This window comes from Sebastes umbrosus, chromosome 2 (genome assembly GCF_015220745.1).
Source record: "Sebastes umbrosus isolate fSebUmb1 chromosome 2, fSebUmb1.pri, whole genome shotgun sequence".
NCBI lineage: Eukaryota > Metazoa > Chordata > Actinopteri > Perciformes > Sebastidae > Sebastes > Sebastes umbrosus.
In genome coordinates, this window is record NC_051270.1 from 2,485,221 (window position 1) to 2,505,589 (window position 20,369).

Consider the following 20,369-nt stretch of genomic DNA (forward strand, 5'->3'; position numbering starts at 1 on the left):
ATAAACTGGGACACATTTAGAATGCTTACGTTTAAAACTGTGTAATGGTCTATATATTTTATATTTGTGACTCTGTGCTTTGTTGACATTGCCGGGCCGGCGCTCTGCACTCGTCATGTTGCACTGTCACGTTGGCCGCTCCTCATTAGCATAAAGTTGAGGTCTAGGCTACTTTATGCAAATCAGGAGGGTCGGGCGTGACTCGCCGCTTCTGGAAACTCCCGAGAAACTTTTAAACTAACCGTTGTGGATTTAAAAGAAAGACAGATTCAGCACCTGCAGGGATTACTTCTTGCATAAATGTTTTTAGAAACACATTTTGGTGAACTATTTTCGTAAATTTTCCAAACAAGTTACCGTGTTGTTTTCGGTTTGAAAGCTGGGAGCTGCAGCCCACGAGAGAATACGCTCGTCCAATCAGGAGCCTTGTGTCCAATGGCAGCCCATCAAGCGTCTGATGCTGGGAAGCGAGGCGATCCCTCGAGATAATAAAATGTCCCATCAGCTCTGTCAGTAGTTTTGTTTGCACTCCGTTAGCTGCAAGCTGCCAGCTCAGCCGTTGCCATCTTTGAGAGTCGTGCAGAGGCAATAGAAATGCTCCCAATCTTGCAAGTAGCACCTTTAAGTAGCTTTAAGGTTGTTAACTTATTCCAACTTATTCCACTCTTGTCTGACAGTATCATGCATATTATGTAACATCTTGTTCCAGCGCTTCATTGAAGCTATTTGATGTTTGCACTGAGAGAAATATTCAAACCAAGGCTCCACGTTTTTAAAGCTGCACCAACACATCAAATGGAAATATTCTAGATGTGAGACGTCTGCATCATTTTATACACCAACATGTAGGCCGATATGTTTGATATCTGTGAGTTTGACCCCCCCGCAGGTCAGTGAGGTGTAGGAGGATTACATGCATGTATGTATAGTATGTACACCTTTAGACAGGTCGGTCTAACCTGAAGAGTATTCTTCAGCTTTGTGAGAAATGTTTTCAGCTGCCAACATTCCTCTGCTGGATTCCTCCCAGAATGCATCAGGGCCACCAATAGAGAATGACCCGTCCAGCTAAAACAGATGCAAGTATTTTAGTAGGAGGCTGCGAGTCCTCTTGCTGGCAGGCGCTTAATGCAATATGTGCCCGTAAGATGAAGTCACAAACATTGCAACTGTAGTCGACTCCCACTCGCCGGGCAGCACAGACGGGGCATTATGTGGACGAGTACCAGCTGGTACCACGGGCTCCTCATCCTCCTCCGGGGACTTCATTTGTTGTTGCGTCTGAAATCCAGGACATGGAACTGAAATCAAAGAGCAAACCTGTGAACGTTCTCCTCGGATGCGTCGTCGCCGTCTGCTTTATCACAGTTTGTCCGGCAGAAAGACGTGAGTAGAAGCTCTGATCTCTGTGGAGGGCGTCATCGGTCGCTGGCGAGGGCAGGAAGGGGATGTGGATGTTGATGAGGCTGCAGAGACACAGTTGATGTTTTCAATTTCTGCTCCTTTAACACAATAGTTCCCAACCTTTATGGTCCCTATGTCTACTTGTGATCCCTCATGAAAAGAGAAGACTTTTCTGAAGGATGTTTAGAGGCCTGAAGAGGTCAAATAATCCAGTATTTCAACAGAAAAATGCAGAAATTACACAAAAGTATGAGAAAAATAACTTTAAATTTTCTTTATTTCCCCTTTAACCCTAAGAGAACCATCTTAAACCCGTTTTTGTCTTTTTTTAGGGTGGTACAGGGTAGATAGCAGGTCAACAGTAGATGTCACATAGAAGTGGTGTACATCATCTGAAAGCTGAGAACCTGAAGATTAATTTGAGATGCTGCTCATCACTGTGTGTCAAATTGTTCTATTTTTGTCTTTCTATGTCGTGTCAGTGAGCTTATTATGTTGATATAGCAATATTGGATCTTGGTTTTGTTCCCTTCAGACAGAGCCAGGCTAGCTGTTTACCCCTGCTTCCAGTCTTTATGCTAAGCTACGCCAATAGGCTGCTTGTCGTAGCTTCATATTCACCGTTCCCTCACGACTTGTCTTCTCATCTGCAGTAATACTCCACCAAAAAGTGAATTATTTCTCAAAATATCAAACTACGTCTTTAACTACAGTATAAAGTCAGGCAGGTTGTAATTGTTGGCTCTTATTGTAGAAAGGCTCTGTGGTATAATCTAATATTAAACCTTCATTATTGTTTATATTGGACTCAGGTGGTGCAGATTCCTCAATTAAGTTGTGTTTAATTAAACTGCCACAAACTAATTGACACACAGAAAGTCCCCTGTGACTGTTCTACTATTATATATTCTATCATTAGATTATTATTACTCATGCATTAATGTAAAAGGATTTTACTGTTGTAGCTGGTTGATTAATCTGTTGATTATTTTCTCCATTAATTTATTGATTGTTTGGCGTCACAAACTGACACCCTCACAATGTTTGTTTAGTCCAAACCTCAACATTATTACTAATATATTAACATTATTTAAAGGAAAAGCAGTCAATCTTCACGTTTGTGAAAATGGAACCATAAAATGTTTATATATATTTATTTTTTGTCATCACTATTATGTAGTCATAATATATTATACATATACTGTACATATTATTATTTCTGTATATTAATCTTGTCTGTAGGTGGAGGCTTCAAATAAGCCCAGTGGCTTTTCTGCCTCTCTCTGCACTGTATATTATTTATTTATTGTTATGATTGTGTAATCTTAAGTTGTGCAAAAATAAATAAATAAATAAAAAATGTTTTTACCTTTAAAAATTACTTAAATGACCAAAGTAGTTTCCAATTCATTTTCTGTTAATTGACTAATTGATTAATGGACTAATCGTTTCAGTTGTAGTTGTATAAACTGTTGGGTAGTTTAATTTACTGTATATATTTCACTTTATAACTTCATGTGTTTTGTGTTTAAAAATCTAAATTTGTAAAGTAACTAAAGTTGCCAGATAAATATAGTTGAGTAGACCCAAGTAAAGTACAAGTCCTTAATACAGCACTTGAGTAGATGTACTTAGTTACTTCCACCTCTGTACAGTACATATTATCTATTTATGTGTGTGAAGTCAAGTTAGTGAAGTCACTAACTAAACAAACTTGGTAATAATTGTATCTGCATGTTTTTCCTTCCACTAATATTCATATTATCTGATCAAAATCTCATAAGGCTTCCACATGATGTTGATGTTGCATGTTGATGTTGATGTTGATGTTGATGTTGATGTTGATGTTGCATGTTGATGTTGCATGTTGATGTTGCATGTTGATGTTGATGTTGATGTTGATGTTGATGTTGCATGTTGATGTTGCATGTTGATGTTGCATGTTGATGTTGATGTTGATGTTGATGTTGATGTTGATGTTGCATGTTGATGTTGCATGTTGATGTTGATGTTGCATGTTGATGTTGATGTTGATGTTGATGTTGCATGTTGATGTTGATGTTGATGTTGATGTTGATGTTGCATGTTGATGTTGCATGTTGATGTTGCATGTTGATGTTGATGTTGATGTTGATGTTGCATGTTGATGTTGATGTTGATGTTGATGTTGATGTTGCATGTTGATGTTGCATGTTGATGTTGATGTTGATGTTGCATGTTGATGTTGATGTTGATGTTGATGTTGCATGTTGCATGTTGATGTTGATGTTGATGTTGCATGTTGATGTTGATGTTGATGTTGATGTTGATGTTGATGTTGCATGTTGATGTTGATGTTGATGTTGATGTTGCATGTTGATGTTGATGTTGATGTTGATGTTGATGTTGCATGTTGATGTTGATGTTGATTGTCTCTCTCCTCTCTCAGTCTGCACGGTTCCTCCGGGTCCCGTGACGGTCCCAGAGAACAACACGGCCGACGTCCAGGTGGTGAAGATCATCTCCAGCAGTGATGCGACGCTGAGCGTCACCGTGAACCCTGAAGATCTGTTCTACCTGAAAGGGAACGCCCTGATGATAAAGAAAGGACTGGACTATGAGGTGATTATAGAGTTTAAAACATGTGATCCTATCAGCTGATAGTCGTTTACAATAAGCAAACATTTTCATAAGGATCCTTTAAATTTTATTATTTTTTAAAGATATGTGACAAGAAATGTACTGAGTGGAACATTTTACAGTTTCTAAATTTTTTTATTTGTTCAAAATGAACCTTAAAGGGAGATTTGTCAAGTATTCAATCCTCTTATCAACATGGGAGTGGACAAATATGCTGCTTTATGCAAATGTATGTATATATTTAATATTGTAAATCAATTAACAACACAATACAATGACAGATATTGTCCAGAAACCCTCACAGGTACTGCATTTAGCATAAAACAATATGCTCAGATCATAACATGGCAAACTGCAGCCCAACAGGCAACAACAGCTGTCAGTGTGTCAGTGTGCTGACTTGACTATGACTTGCCCCCAAACTGCATGTGATTATCATAAAGTGGGCATGTCTGTAAAGGGGAGACTCGTGGGTACCCATAGAACCCATTTACATTCACTGATCTGGAGGTCAGAGGTCAAGGGACCCCTTTGAAAATGGACATGACAGTTTTTCCTCATCAAAATTTAGCGTAAGTTTTGAGCGTTATTTAACCTCCTTCATGACAAGCTAGTCTGACATGGTTGGTACCAGTGGATTCTTTAGGTTTAAAACTGAGTATCAGAGACATGCCCACTTTATGATAATCACATGCAGTTTGGGGGAAGTCATAGTCAAGTCAGCACACTGACACACTGACAGCTCAGCAGTGATGGTGTTTAAATGAAGTTAATGTCTGTTAAAACTCTCTCTATATCTACCTGCTGTGTGTGTTTGTCAGTTGTTGCACAGTTCAGCTCTGATTGTGTGGGTGCTCTGTAGCAGAGAAGGCTCCACATCCGTGAGTAAAACAAACACAATATCACACATCAATGAGCCTGTTTACAATCCATTCTCTTGGTTCACTAAATAATAATGATTAGCAGTGTGTTTGTTTCTGAATGATGACTGAGCTGCTGCTTCTCCTCAAGGTGAACGAGTCGGTTGAGGTTTTGGTGGAAAACGTGAATGATAACCCTCCAAACTTTGCACAAAGCCACTTCGTACTGGACGTGAATGAGGTGAGTGATGCTGCTGTTGGTGTTTCACATTATGTGTGTGTTTCAGGTTTTTTAATTAACACCATGTTGACTCTGAGTTTTTGTCTCCTGCAGCTCATTCCGGTCAACTCCAGCGTCGGACTGATTGAAGCATCAGATGTTGATTCAGAGCCGCTGTATTATCGCTTAGAGCCGGCTACAGTAAGAACATATTTAATATAATGAGCTGGTGATGCTGGACTCACAGGTTATATTCTGTAAACAACACTAAGAACATGTTTAATGTAATGAGCTGGTGATGCTGGACTCTCAGGTTATATTCTGTAAACATAACACAAGATGCAAAGGAAACATTTAAATGTAGGTGCTGTACGTTTATTTATTTGTTTATAAGTGACGATGCGCATTATGCCTTCTTATATTACATTTTTATGACATACTATACTATGACTTTTTAATGACTTTTTTACGTTTTAGTATACTATGAATTTTTTATGACTTTTTTTTACAACATATTGTTCTATGACTTTTTTACTACATACTGTACTATGATTTTTTTATGACTTTTTTTACAACATATTATATTATGATTTTTTATGACTTTTTTACGACATATTATGATTTATAAATTTTTTACGACATACTATACTATGATTTTTTAGGCCTTTTTTACGACATATATTATGATTTTTTATGATTTTTTTACGACATATTATACTACGATTTTTATGACTTTTATGACATTTTTACGACATACTACTGTATACTATGACTTTCTTTATGACATACTGTACTATGACTTTTTTTTGACATACTGTGGCTTTTTTTTATCAAATTTTTTATGACATACTATACTATTATTTGTATTTATGACTTTTTATAACCTACTATACGATGTCCTTTTTATAGCATTTTTACGACACACTATACTATGATTTTTATGACTTTTATGACATTTTTTTACAACATATTGTTCTAAGACTTTTTTACTACATACTATACTATGATTTTCTTATGACTTTTTTTATAACATATTATATTATGATTTTTTATGACTTTTTTACGACATATATTATGATTTCTTATGATTTTTTACAACAAACTATACTATGATTTCTTATGATTTTTTCACGACATACTATACTATGATTTTTTATGATTTTTTTACGACATATTATACTATGATCTTTTATGACTTTTTTACGATATGTTATACTATGATTTTTATGACTTTTATGACATTTTTACGACATACTACTGTATACTATGACTTTTTTTATGACATAATGTACTATGACTTTTTTTTTATCACATTTTTATGACATACTATACTATTATTTGTTTATGACATTTTTTGTGGTATACTATACTATGACATTTTGATGGCATTTTGATGCATTTTTTAAATATATATAAACCATATTTATATGACGTATGACATGACATATATTCCTTGTCTCTCTCTGGCTGTTAAACCAGGATAAATACTTCCGCCTGGAAAACATCAACACTCCAAAGATAATAGTTAAAAGCATCCTGGACTACGATGTCGTACAGAAGATCTCTCTGGTTCTACACGTGCAGGTACAGCATAATCATTTATATATAAACAACGGTCCAGGTGTAGCAGCTTCTCTTTGACCTTTGACCTGTGTCACATTTGTTCCAGGACACGCTCGACGGTTCGTCCTCCAACGAGCCCTTCTTCACGTCCGTGGCCACCATCACGGTGCAGGTGAAGGACGTGGATAACCGGCCTCCGTGGTTTCAGCCCTGTCTGAGGACCAACTTGGGAATCGCCAAGCTGTGTGTGAGCACCGGCTACAGAGGCAAAGTCAATCTCACCGAGAAGGAGGTGAGCGCCGTTTTCTGGATTTCAAAGTGTCCATATAGGTGTGACTTTCTGGCACGTCCCCCTCACTTTTCAAAATCCTATATTTGTCCCTCTCATTTTTTTTTTTTTTTTTTAACTCTGAACATCTCTGTCCTGCCGTTTTGCCACCACAGTCTAGATGAGAGAAAATCTCAATCTAGAAAAATTCAAAGCAATCAAATCAAATGTTGCTCAGTCCATTAATCCAATTAATCTGTCTCATAAATGTCCAACTTCTAGCGCCATTAAACTTTAATTTGTCCAAATACTTTTATGACAAAAATACCTGCAAAATAATGACATTAGCTCTATATACTATGACTTTTTATAACATACAATACTGTAACCTATGTTTTTTTTTACTGTACTTTGACCTTTTTATGACTTTGTTTTTACGACATACTATAACTATTTTATGACCTTTTTGTGGCATTTTGTATGACATAGTATACAATGACATTTTCTATGTCATTTTTTACAACATACTATAATTTTACTATGAATTTTTATAATTTTTCACGACAAATTACACTATGACAATGACATACTATACTATCTAATCTATTACTATACTATTCATTTTTTTATGACATACAATACTGTAACTTTTTTACTCTGCTATGATGTTTTTATGACATACTGTGCTATAATATTTTATGACATTTTTGACATACTACACTTTTACTTTTTTCATATAATTATTTTTATGACACACTAACTCTTAAAGGTGCAAATGAAAGTTATTTATAGTAAAGTCAAGTTTTAATGTCCCCAACCAGCAATTAGTTTATAGAAAATCAACATTAAACACACGTATTATAGCTAATCTATTTTCAAAAAATCTATTTTTTTAGTAGTCAATAACGTGATGAAGTTAAACGTCACATCCTGTTAACTCAGGTGTCATCGAACTTGCCAAGTTTACAGTTTTTAACTGTTTGAAGGAAACTTCTTGGTGATAAACTTGGAAAAAGTTGACCAGGAGCACCTGAATGCACCATTAGTTTTGATCTCTGAGAATGAAATTGAAATGTCATCATCAGTTTCCATCAATATAACATTTATCAGTGTAAATAATATATAATTGAGTCAGTTGGCAGATGGAAGCTATTCTCATCCTGCTCTCAGAAAGCGAAGCGAGGTGCCGATGAAACAGTGAAGACTGTCATCAATAACTCCCCCTGAGACACATGTTGAGAGCTCCTCACATGTTTTTGCTATTTCAGGCCTCCCTGAGAGGAAGAAGTCTTGGTATTGAATGAATATAAATTTGTGCTTCAGAATCAGTGTGTGATGATGGGTTTTAATCCACAGGACGGGCCGTTGGTGCTGGAACCCGGTCCGGTGTTTGCCAAGGACGGAGACAAGAACCGGAGCGAGCAGATCAGCTACAGAATCCTACGAGGTTTGAACAACATGATCTATTTCTGTTTGCTTCCAGTCGTGATGCACTTGGTAACTTAACAGCACATTCACCTCCAACTCCAGGTCTCTCTTTTATAATGCAGACATGAATTAATAAGATTTTACTTGTGCTTTAATTATTATTTATCATTAAGTAGTAGAAGCAGTGATCTAAACCTTTCAAAACACTTTCACAAACCACCAGTTAGGAAAAAAGAACGACTCGTCATGAAAAGAAAAACAAGTGTTTGCAGTACTTCATATTTTCTAATATTTTTCCACCTCAATGATATCAGTGAGTGAAGGCTAAATAACTAAAACTAAAAAAAAAGAAAATCTGTCTGGAGCCGCAAAACATTTGAGCATTGTGATGAAGGTAACAGTTTATAGTCTAAGTATATAGTATATAATATAATTTGGGAAATAACATCTGATATTTACAGAATAAAGTCATAATATTACGAGAATAAAGTCATAACTTAACGATAAAAAAGTCGTAATATTACGAGAATAAAGTCATAACTTAACGAGAAAAAAGAAAGATAACACGTAAAATTACTACTTTATATTATGACTTTATTCTCGTAATATTATGACTTTATTCCCGTAATCTCAGATTATCTTTTTTCCCTCAATGTGGCCCTAATACTCTGTCGTACTGTTGTACCATAGACCTACAACAATGATAAATAAAAAAAAAAAATGGAAACAAAAAAAAGTTATTCATTTCCATTTTTAAAAATCCACAGGGAGCCACTGGAGAGGAGCTGAAGAGACTATTAGTCTATTAGTCTATAGCCTATTAGACTATTAGCTTGGTGTACCTAATAAACTGGCAACTGAAATACATAAATACTGATAATTAATAATAATAATAATTACTTCATGAATACTGTCTGTATGAGCTGCTATAAAATCCTTCTATATGATGCATTGATATACTGATGTTTGGTGCTTATGTTGTTTTCTTTCATCATCAGGAAATGAGGGAAACATTTTCCAGATCGATGAAGACACAGGAAACATCTCCATGGCTAAAGCGGCTGATATCGTCGGGCCGATAACTCTCACTGTTCTGGTAAAAAAATAAATCTTGTTCTGTTGTTCTGCGGTGATTTTGGTAAATCGGGGTACTTTGGCAGTAATTCCAAAGAAATTTCAAATAGGTTACTTGCTAAGTATCACCTAATTACCATGAAATTTGCGGACCTGTAAAATGAAGCTTAATCGTGATTTTGAACGGAAAAACAACAACAAATTTAGCTATTTAGTTATTGCAACTAATTTGACAAAGAAAATGTATATAAACTTGGGTATCACTTGTGTAACTCACTTGTCTCGTCCTCTCCTGGCACATCAGGCGTCACAGGTGACCAACAGGGATCAGTTCGCGGTGACGCAGGTGATCATGGACGTGATGAAGAAGAGCAGGAACCCTCCTCGTTTTGAGAAGGAGCGATACGAAGGATTTATCTACAGCAACTCTGTCCCCGAGAGCATGATCCTCCGAGACCGAAGCACCAACCGGCCCTTCAGGGTCCGAGCTCGGGACGAGGACTTCGCTGCTGTGAGTGTTGAAACTCCCGTAATATTCAGTTTTTAAGTATTCTCAATATAAAGCGGTTGCTCCTGATGTTTTTCAGATACTTTTAGTTAAAAGCTGAATCAGATAAACGTCAAAACCAGTTTGTCTGACTGACATTTTTGTGTCTTTCAGCTTGTTGTTTTGGTTTTAAAGCCGAAACTTTACTGTTTTAGTTCACTCTCTGCGCTCTCATCAGCTTCGTTGCCACACATAGCTGGCAGCTGTTTGTTGAAAAAGCAGTAAAAAGTCACTGCACACCACCTGCTCAGCAGCAAACAGCAGCCAGACACAGTTAGAGACTAGCTGGTGAACATAGTGGAACATTTAGCAGCTAAAAAGACAGATATTTCACTCACTAGTTGGAGGAGGAGACCAAAAACAGAGCTAAAAGAGAGGGAATATCGGACTTACATTTACTAGGTGGACACAAACACCACTCACTCCTAATGAAGAGAATCAGAATCAAATATAAGGTATAGATTTATAAGGTGATAACTATGTTATGTCCCCGAGAAAATTGCGTTGCTAGGCAACAGTTTGGGTCCATGTTTACTTCCTCTCAGCTGATGTTATTCATATACACACTGCAACAGGATATAACCTGGAACACATTTAGTATGTTTACATTTAAAACTGTGAAATGGTCTAAATATTGTAGATTTGTGACATCACAAATAGACAGAAATCGGCTTGTTTCAAACGCACAGTTTCTGAATACAGGCTGTATGTATTTCTCTATGCATTTAGTGTTTTGATACTTTAATAGTATTTATATATCACTTAAACCTGCTTTATAATATAAAAGACGTGAAAATCTCACTTTTTACAATATGGGACCTTTAATAGGCAGACATTCTTTACTCAGGAGCTGAAAAGCAGAGCTCAAAGGACTTAAATTCATCAGGTTAACATAAACACAACTCCAAAAAAAGGATAATGTTTCTCTGTGTCTTTCAAAGTGAGTTTACGTTGTGGTTTGCTCAACTGATCAGAAATGTCTGTTTTTCTGATTTGCTAAAACAAATAAATAAGCCCCTGGTGCATCAGGGCTGTGATTCTGTTGGTTTGTTTTGCTATCTGTCTGCCCCCTAGTGGAGAAATGTCTGAATGCAGCTTTAGATTAAAAATGATGACGCCTAAAATCCTTAAATGATTTTATAAGTGTGTGTTTTGTGTGTGTCAGGGTGCAAATCCAGATGTGAAGTACGAGGTTCAGTACAGCAGCTACGTCAACGTGACCTCAGACGGGTTTGTGATCCTGAAGAGAGTCGTGAAGACGGAGTCCTTCGCGCTTCAGGTGACGGATGTGTAAACATTAAAAAATCAAGCACAATGAAATATCTTTCCTAACACGTTGTAGTTAGCTGTAAAGTTGTTGTATCTTTTTCTGAATGCAGCTCAGAGCGGTGGACTCGACAACAGGGGAGTTTGGAACAGCTGCCCTCTCTGTTCAGGTCATACCAGGTAAGACCATCACGGTTATTCTCTGTGATACCGACTGATAGTGGTGGAAAGTAACTCAGTACATTTACAAAAGCACTGTACTTAAGTAAAATTGAGGTACTTGTACTTTACTTGAGTATTTCCATTTTAATATACTTAATATAGTTGACATATTGTAGTTTTCACTAAACTACATTTATTTTAAGAGATGTAGTTACTTTTCGAATTTACGCAAAAAACATATGAGTTTATAAATTATGATCCATTGTTACAGATTAAACTATCAATATGATGACGTACTGAAAAATTTCATAAAAAAAGTCATAGTATAGTATGTCGAAAAAATTCTTGAAAAAAAGTCATAGTATAGTATGAAAACAAATTTCTTGAAAAAAAGGTCGTAGTATAATATGTCGAAAAATGTCAGAAAAAAAGTTGTAAAACAATTTCATGAAATAGTCATAATCTAGTATGTCTAAAAAAGTCTTGAGAAAAAGGTCATAGTATAGTATGTCGAAAAATTTCATAAAAAAAAGTCATAGTATAGTATGTCAAAAAATTGAATGAAAAAAAGTCATAGTATAGTATTTCGAAAATTTCATAAAAAAATGTCATAGTATATCATATCGAAAAGATTCTTGAAAAAAAGTCGTAGTATAATATGTTGAAAAAATGTCATAAAAAAAGTCATAGAACAGTATGTCAAAAATGTCATTAAAAAAACAACTCATAGTAGTATGTCGAAAAAATTCTTGAAAAAAAGTCATAGTATAATATGAAAACAAATTTCTTGAAAAAAAGTCGTAGTATAATATGCCAAAAAATGTCATAAGTCATAAGTGTCGAAATATTTCCTGAAAAAAGGTCATAGTATAGTATGTCGAATAATTTAAAAATTAAAAATACAGTATCTTGAAAAATTTATAGTATGTTTAAAAGTTCTTGAAAAAGAAATTCATAGTAAAATATGTCGAAAAGTTTCCTGAAAAAAAATCATAGTATAGTATGTAAAAAAAATATAAAAAAAGTCATAGTAGTATGTCAAATAATTTTTTGAAAAAAGTCATAGTATAGTATGTCGAAGAAGGTCGTAAAAAAGTCAGAGTATATGTCACACCCCACCTTTTTGCAGCCCTATTAGGGTGAACAACACTGACCCAAATCAACCACAGAGGACACTTTTAAAACACTCAAATCCATAGGATTTATTAACAAAGGAATACAAACAAGACAATATAAAAATCATAAGCTGAGAGGCAGCAAAACCAGCAGTCCTCACACCAGAGGCCTCTCTCTTCTGCTGCTGGCACCGGAGCTTTTAAGCACTTCCTTCCCAACCTCGTAGAGCAAATGCAGCACACCTGGCCACCTTGTGGAGCAGTGCTGTACAACTGGGCAGAGCTACTGGAGAGGGAAAAGGCATAGAAAACACATACAGCCGTAACAGTATAATATGTTGGAAAAAGTAGTAAAAAAAAGTCATAGTATAGAATGTCGAAAAAGGTCGTGAAAAATTCATAGTATAGTATGTGGGGAAAAAAAATGTAAAAAAGTCGTAGTAAACTTCGCCGAAAAAAGTATGTAAAGTATGTCAAAAAAAAAGGAAAAAAAAAAGTCATAGCATAATATGTCCAAAAAAGTCATGATGTAGCATGTCAAAAAAGTTGTAAAAAAGTCATAGTATAGTATGTCGAAAATTTTTTGTTAAAAAAGTCATAGTATAATATGTCGAAATATTTCCTGAAAAAAGTCATAGTACAGTATGTAAAAAAATGTCATGAAAAAGTCATAATTTAGTATGTCAACAAATTTCATGAAAAAAAGTCGTAGTATAGTATGTTGAAAAATGTCATGAAAAACCACAGAATCAACCACAGAGGACACTTTTAAAACACTCAAATTCAAATTATTTATTAACAAAGAAATACAAACAAGACAATATAAAAATCATAAGCTGAGGCAGCAAAACCAGCAGTCCTCACACCAGAGGCCTCTCTTCTTCTGCTGGCACCGGAGCTTTTAAGCACTTCCTTCCCAACCTCGTGGAGCAAATGCAGCACACCTGGCCACCTTGTGGAGCAGTGCAGTACACCTGGGCAGAGCTAATGGAGAGGGAAAAGGGACGACAGCATAGAAAACACATACAGCCGTAACAGTATAGTGTGTCGAAAAAGGTTGTAAAAATGTCATAGTGTAGTGTGTTGGAAAAAGTCTTAAAAAAAAGTCATAGTATAGTATGAAAAAAAAAAAATCTTAAAAAAGTCGTAGTATAATATGACGAAAAAAGATATGAAAGAGTTAATACTATACTTTGTCAAAAAAAGTCAATATAATATGTAGAAAAAAGTCTTTAAAAAAGTCATAGTATAGAATGTCGAAAAAGGTCGTGAAAAATTCATAGTATAGTATGTTGAAAAAAAAATTGTTAAAAAGTCATAGTATAGTTTACTAAAAAAAGTCATACAAATTCATAGTATAGTATGTTGAAAAATTTCATAAAAACGTTGTAGTACAGTATATCGAAAAATTACATGAAAAAAAAGTTGGAAAAAAAATCGTAAAAAAGTCGTAGTATACTTAGTCAAAAAAAGTATATAAAGTATGTCAAAAAAGTAATTGTATAGTATGCCGAAAAAGTCATAGAATTGTATGTCGAAAAGTTTTAAAAAAGGTCAGTTGAAAAGAAAAAATCTTAAATTGTCATAATATAGTATATCGAATAATTTCTTGAAAAAAAGGTCATATAGTATGTCGAAAGATTTCCTGAAAAAAAATCATAGAATAGTATGTAGAAAAACTTCATGAAAAAAGTCATAGTATAGTATCTTGAAAAATAACATGAAAAAAAAAGTCATGATATATTATGTTGAAAAATGTCATAAAAAAGTCATAATATAGTATGTCGAAAAATTTCAAAAAAGGTTGTGGAAAAATTCATAGTATAGTATGTTGGAAAAAAATAGTAAAAAAGTCGTAGTATACTTTGTCAAAAAAAGTCATAGCATAGTGTGCCGAAACAGTCATCGAATTGTATGTTGAAAAGTTCTTAAAAAGGTCAGTTGAAAATAAAATTGTAAAAAAGTCATAGTATAATATGTTGAAAAATTACATGAAAAAAAGTCCTAGTATAGTATCTAGAAAAATTTCATGAAAAAGTCATAGTATAGTATGTCATAAAATTTCTTGGAAAAAAAAATGATAGAATAGTATGTTGAAAAATGTCATGAAAAAAAGTCCTCGTATAGTATGTCATAAAATTTCTCGAAAAAAAAAGTCATAGTATAGTATGTTGAAAAATTACTTGGAAAAAATCATAGTATAGTCTGTCAAAAGAAAGTCATAATGTAGCATGTCAAAAAAAAAAGAAAAATCGAAAAAAGTCGGTATAGTATGTCCTACAAAGTCATTACTGTGTGTGTCACAGTCGACATCCTCATCTTGTAGAACTGAAGGTTAAATAAATAACTTTAACTGTCATGATGCATTTAGTATTTACGTATTTGAATGAACGGTAATGGTAGATGTTTGAGTCAGCAGGTGTAATCTGGACTCACTCACCTGTCTCCTTTTTGCAGCGGTGGCCATCCCGTCTCCCTCAAACGTGGGCTACCGTCCGGGCGACATGGCTCTCCTGGGTCTGGTCATGGCGGCTCTGCTGGTCCTCTGCCTCATCGTGATCGGCTTCCTGATCTCCCGCCTGTGGAAGGGAAACGCCAGCATGGACAAAATATGTGAGGTCAGTCAGTAGTTCTCTTCTCTGAACTATTTAGAGCTGCAACATGCATCAACTATTTTGTAAACATTTCAAAATCAGACATTTAAATACCACAAATGCTTTTCGAGGAATATTTAACTGTGTTCCTATATTAATGGATTACTTTGACATTTCGGCTTTTGAGAAGAATGATACCATTCTCATGTGTGTAAGTCAAGTATGGAAAAAAAAAACATTGAGTTTCAAAGGAAATCAATATCTTGTTGTGTTTCTTTACTATGACGGAGTATTAGGGCCACACTGAGGAAAAAAAATCTGAGATTTCGAGAATAAAGTCATAACTTTACTCATATTATGATTTTTTTCTCTTAAACTTCTGACTTTATTCACTAAATCTCAGATTTATTTATTTTTCCTCAATGTGGCCCTAATACTCCGTTGGGCTGCAGTTTGCCATGTTATGATTTGAGCATATTTTTTATGCTAAATGCAGTACTTGTGAGGGTTTCTGGACAATATTTGACATTGTTTTGTGTTGTTAATTGATTTACAATAATAAATATATAAATACGTTTGCATAAAGCAGCATTATTTGTCCACTCCCATGTTGATAGGAGTATTAAATACTTGACAAATCTCCCTTTAAGGTACATTAAGGAACAGATAAAAGCTCTGGACAATCGTGGTTAATCGTGATTAAATATTCAAATCGCTGGACAGCCCTAATAATTACATAATACTGCAATAAAGTAAGAGTAGTAGGTTGATTTCACTGTAAGTTAAAAGGAAGTTATGAAAGAAACTTCAAGTCCTTTTTTAACTGACTTTGTAAAGAAACTCTGACAGCCTGTAAAATAAAAGATATTTTTTCCTTTGAAGCTATTAATGTTTGTTCAAACAGTTTTGAAGTCTTTGTTCTCTCCGTGTTGCATCCTCACCTCCGTGCTGTGATGTTTAGACGTCAGAGTCAGACTCGGCTCCTGCTGCGTTGCTTTGATGAATATTTATCAGCTGAAATCCACAGAGGAGCTCTGTGTTAAAACTAAAACAAATGAACCACGGTGGCTTCTGTAGCATTGAACAATGCCTCACCATCCTCATGCTCCATTAAGCGCTGTATTAACGAGGGGCCTCTCTCCTGTAGTGCCTGGGCCCCTGCCTGAAGTCTGACGAGCACCAGTCCGGCCACCGGGACTCCCTGCAGTACACCAACGACGGCTTCCAGAATGAGGGCGATCAGAGCCGCGGTGGCGGCGGCCGGCGCTGGAACAACGCTCTGCCCAGACGGAGCACCTTCCCTCAGGCACGGGGCCGGGTTCTCCCCATGGAGAGACGGAGCCGCCACTGCTCCTCCTGCGGCGTCTACACCAACCACGTCCCTAAGGGGAGCCCCTCGGTGAGGCCGTCCATGAGAGGCCGAGGGGACGGCGACGAGTACGGCATGAGGTCCCTCATGGCCAAGCAGAAGAGGAAGGAGGGCCAGAAGACGGTCTGGTTCAAGGAGATCGAGGACTCGTCCGACATCGAGGTGGAGATTATCCCGGACACTGTGGGCCGGGTGGAGGAGGAGACGGAGGAGGAGCTGGATATGGAGGGGGTCGTCAGAGACCCGGCGGCTCCGCTGAGAGAGTCTGACGGCGGGCAGGAAGGCGACAGCACGGAGCCCAGTGAGGAGCAGGACCCGGGAAATACCGGCTCAGAAAAAGAGAAGGGAGGCCAGGAGCAGGAGGGCTGACAGCAGAGGTCAGAGGTCAGAGGTCAAACTCCAGTGAAGCTGAGCTGTTGTCACTTGTTGGAGACGACAGCCGGCAGCAGGGAGGTCTCAGCAGTCCAGGACGACTCTTCAACGTCTCTGGGTGACTGCCGAACCTCAAGAACATTCAAGGATCCAAAAACTATTTATTTTCTACTGTGAGTATCTTAGAAGACGGCGTCTGAGGTAATAACTTTATACATGTTTAAAACAGAAACAAAACACCGGCACTCACACATAAAGGATCTTATTAATATACAAAACGAACGTCTGTGTGTTGGGAACCTCTGATTTAGATAAACTAGTTTAACTGCTGGTTTGTTTTACAACTTGACTGATTGTCTGACTTCTTTGTAGAAATGTTCCCAGATCTCAGCGGTTAGTTCGGTGAGTAATATGTCCTCATTAACGGAGAGAAACGACGGTCAAAACTACTAAACGTTGTAATAAAGCGACCTGCGGGCAATGCTGCAAATCTATAAGAGCACTTTCTAATAAGGTGCCATTTATTAAAGGGTTATACGTTGTGATGAGGGATGGAACCGGGGCTGTCGCGGTGAAGGAATTTCCCCTGCGGTGATGATGATTGGCTCAACAGCCACTTTAATCTCTCCTGATTTAAGTGCTGTATAAATAAGCTTTGTTATTCGGCTGTTATTAGGTATATTGTTGCTTTTTAAATGACCGTTTTAAAATTAATTAAAAACTTTTTTATTGTTAAATGCAGAACACCGAAGGGCATCAAGCAGCGTTTCTTTCAGCTGAGATGCTTTGGTTGCGTCTGGTCGCTATGATACGGAATATTAAAATGTCAGCACAAGGTAGAGTACTCGCTCCGGATGAAAGGAAGACTGAAACTCATAGGGAGAGAGGACGGACCCGACGGTCTATGTGTATTCATTTCTCCTCCTCCGTTGTTGTTGTTGTTCAGCACTTGTAGCCGACACGTAGGAGGCGGTTGGTCCTTGTGGTATTTGTCGGCGCCTCCTACACTGTGATTGGACGGCTGGGTAAAAAATGACGAGTGCAGCGTTTTACCCGAAGGTGAACTCTATGCAACCAGAAGAAAACACCAAACGTGGAGCACTCAGCTCAGAATAGTCGCTCAGCGCCTCGTCGCGCTGCTGGCGTTTATAGCAGAGCGTAAAAATACAGCGACCCCACTGCAAAGAATTTAAAAAAGAAAAAAACGTTAACATTGCGGTTGATTGCCATCTCCTGCGGTTGGCTTGTCAATAGCGCGGTATTTCAATATTGCGGTTTATCGCGACAGCCCTAGATGCAACGAATTTATCGATTAATCTGCCGATTATTTTCTCAATTAATCAAATAATTGTGATTATATTTTATGTCTATAATTCATCAGAAAACGGTGAAAATCACAATTTTCAAAAGCTAAATGTGACGTCTTGAAATATTTTGTTTCGTCCATACTTTAAAACCCAAAGATATTAAATTTACCATCATGTAGGACCAGGAAACGCAACACAGAAAACTGGAACCATAGAAAAGTTTTACATTTTTACACAAAAAAATTAATCATTAATAAAAATTGTTGCCAATTAATTTTCTACGCTGCTTTAACGACTAATTGTTGCAGCTCCAGTTGTAACTAATGGCTTTATTAGTTGTTAATTAATCTTTTATTAAGGCTTAATAGGGTACATTTTTAGGTTTCTAGCTTTTAAAACACCCTCTATTCTTAAATTATTAATAAAGAGTTTTTATAATAATCTGCAGTTTTAAATGTTAAAGTTGTAATAAATGGATTTTAGTCAAGCGGTCTACCTGGCAGGTGTTGTTCCTACTTACAATTGATCTATAAAGCATTAGTAAATGATTTATTAATCATTAATAAACCCATTATTCTCTCTTTTCTTAAATAAAATGGTGCCTTATTAGAAAGCGGTCGGGTTATTGTGATGTTGGATTTACAGGATTTCTGCATTAATTTGATGAAGTATTTTTAATTTACTTGATTAGTTTTTCCCATCTGGTTATTTTAATCTGTGGGTTTATAAATTGAATTTTCAGGACAGTTTACAGTGTTCCTAGATATAGATTCTATCTCCTACTCGTCGCCTCCAGTCCGGTCAGGAAGTCAGCCGACAACATGAGTCAGTAGAAAGGTCTAAAACCTGTCGAGTGGTTTGTGTGTGTGCAGTGAACGAGGTTGCTGCGTTGCTGTGATGAGGATTTCAGTCTCTTTCTCTTCAAGCTTTACTAAAACTAGATTTGATATATGAAGACAAACTGTATCTACTGAATACTAAAACAGCTGAGAGGATGTTTTTATGTGGACTGTATTTTTGAGATGTTAAACTTTATGTAAAATAACTACTTTATGGATGAATCTGTGGTTAATGTATAGTTGACTTTTTGTACATTAAAGTGATCGAAGGAATAATAAAGTTTGAAGGATTTGTTGAGTCTTGGGATCGCCTCGCTGGTATTTTAAAAGTTCTACCTTTTGGGAAATATGTGTGGTCGCTTTCTTGCTGAGAGTTAGACGAGAGGATTGACGCTCATATCTGTACGTTCGATATGAAGCTGCAGCCGGTTAGCTTAGCATTAAAGGTGCAGTGTGTACGATCTGGCGGCATCTAGCGGGGAGGTTGCAGATCGCAACCAACTGAAACTTCTCCCGTGTGCCAAGCCTGTAGAAAAACTACCGTGGCCGACGTGAAAAACTTGAATGTTCCTATCTAGAGCCAGAGTTTCCATTCACTTATGTATCACGTTTTTTTTTACGTTTCTGAAATTGATTTTTTAATGTCAGAATCGATATATTTGCTCCATCTGAGTCTCTGTGGAGGTAGAAGGAAGTTACCACTTTTATTATTGTAGTCTGAGTAACGTGACGTCATATCCGTTCCGTATCCGTCAACCAAAACAAACCACAGCGAGCCGAAATGAGAAAGCAGAAAACGTTGGCGTGTCTGCGTGTTAAATCCAGCGTGGTAAACACTACACATCCAGTAAAGGATGGAAACACTTTGGGTTTCACACATTGACAGGAAAAGCAGAGCTAGACATCACGGCTAAAGCTGCATGCTAACTCGAAACGTTATCGTATTGCGGTAACGTGCGTCAGCTGTACATGCAAGCCCACCCAAATACTGACATTTCTGTTAAATGCATTCAAACGGCCCGATGGATCCGACCATGGATGGATAAAGAGAACGGAGCTGACGGAGAAAGCGAACGACGGACTTGGAGAACTTTTTCTTGTTTGGTGATTAACGTAGCTATTTTTAGCAGTTAGCCTCTTCGCTAAACTGAGTCAAGGTCATTCTCTGCGACAATATTTTTGTTAGTGTGAACTTTACGCCAGAGTAACTAAGATGAACCTTACGTCTCCGTAGTGCAACCAAACATCGACACAACTTTAGTATCTAAAGTACCTGCTCCGTATGTAGATATGAAGGGTTCATTCTAAGGGAACGAAATCACAATGATTCTTAGTTTCAGGTGATGACTAAAGAAAACATGC

General features: G+C 36.7%; 1 protein-coding gene across 1 annotated transcript; it reads left to right on the forward strand.

Annotated features, from left to right (window-relative positions):
* The first annotated feature begins 1,239 nt into the window (after positions 1–1,239).
* cdhr5a (cadherin-related family member 5a) lies at positions 1,240–19,299 on the forward strand. Its single transcript, XM_037749311.1, has 14 exons — positions 1,240–1,386; positions 3,833–4,005; positions 4,845–4,904; positions 5,035–5,124; positions 5,218–5,304; positions 6,583–6,687; positions 6,773–6,958; positions 8,291–8,381; positions 9,361–9,458; positions 9,741–9,947; positions 11,149–11,262; positions 11,363–11,429; positions 14,984–15,144; positions 16,268–19,299. The coding sequence occupies exons 1-14, from the start codon at positions 1,296–1,298 to the stop codon at positions 16,856–16,858; spliced, it is 2,121 nt and encodes a 706-aa protein (XP_037605239.1). The 5' UTR covers positions 1,240–1,295; the 3' UTR covers positions 16,859–19,299.
* The last annotated feature ends 1,070 nt before the right edge of the window (positions 19,300–20,369 follow it).

Bases quoted from the DNA above. Each gene is read 5' to 3' on its own strand.
- cdhr5a (XM_037749311.1), top strand. From the start codon at position 1,296: ATGGAACTGAAATCAAAGAGCAAACCTGTGAACGTTCTCCTCGGATGC. The intron at 9,948-11,148 runs GTGAGTGTTGAA...TGTGTGTGTCAG, and splicing joins GGGACGAGGACTTCGCTGCT to GGTGCAAATCCAGATGTGAA. The intron at 11,430-14,983 runs GTAAGACCATCA...TCCTTTTTGCAG, and splicing joins CTCTGTTCAGGTCATACCAG to CGGTGGCCATCCCGTCTCCC.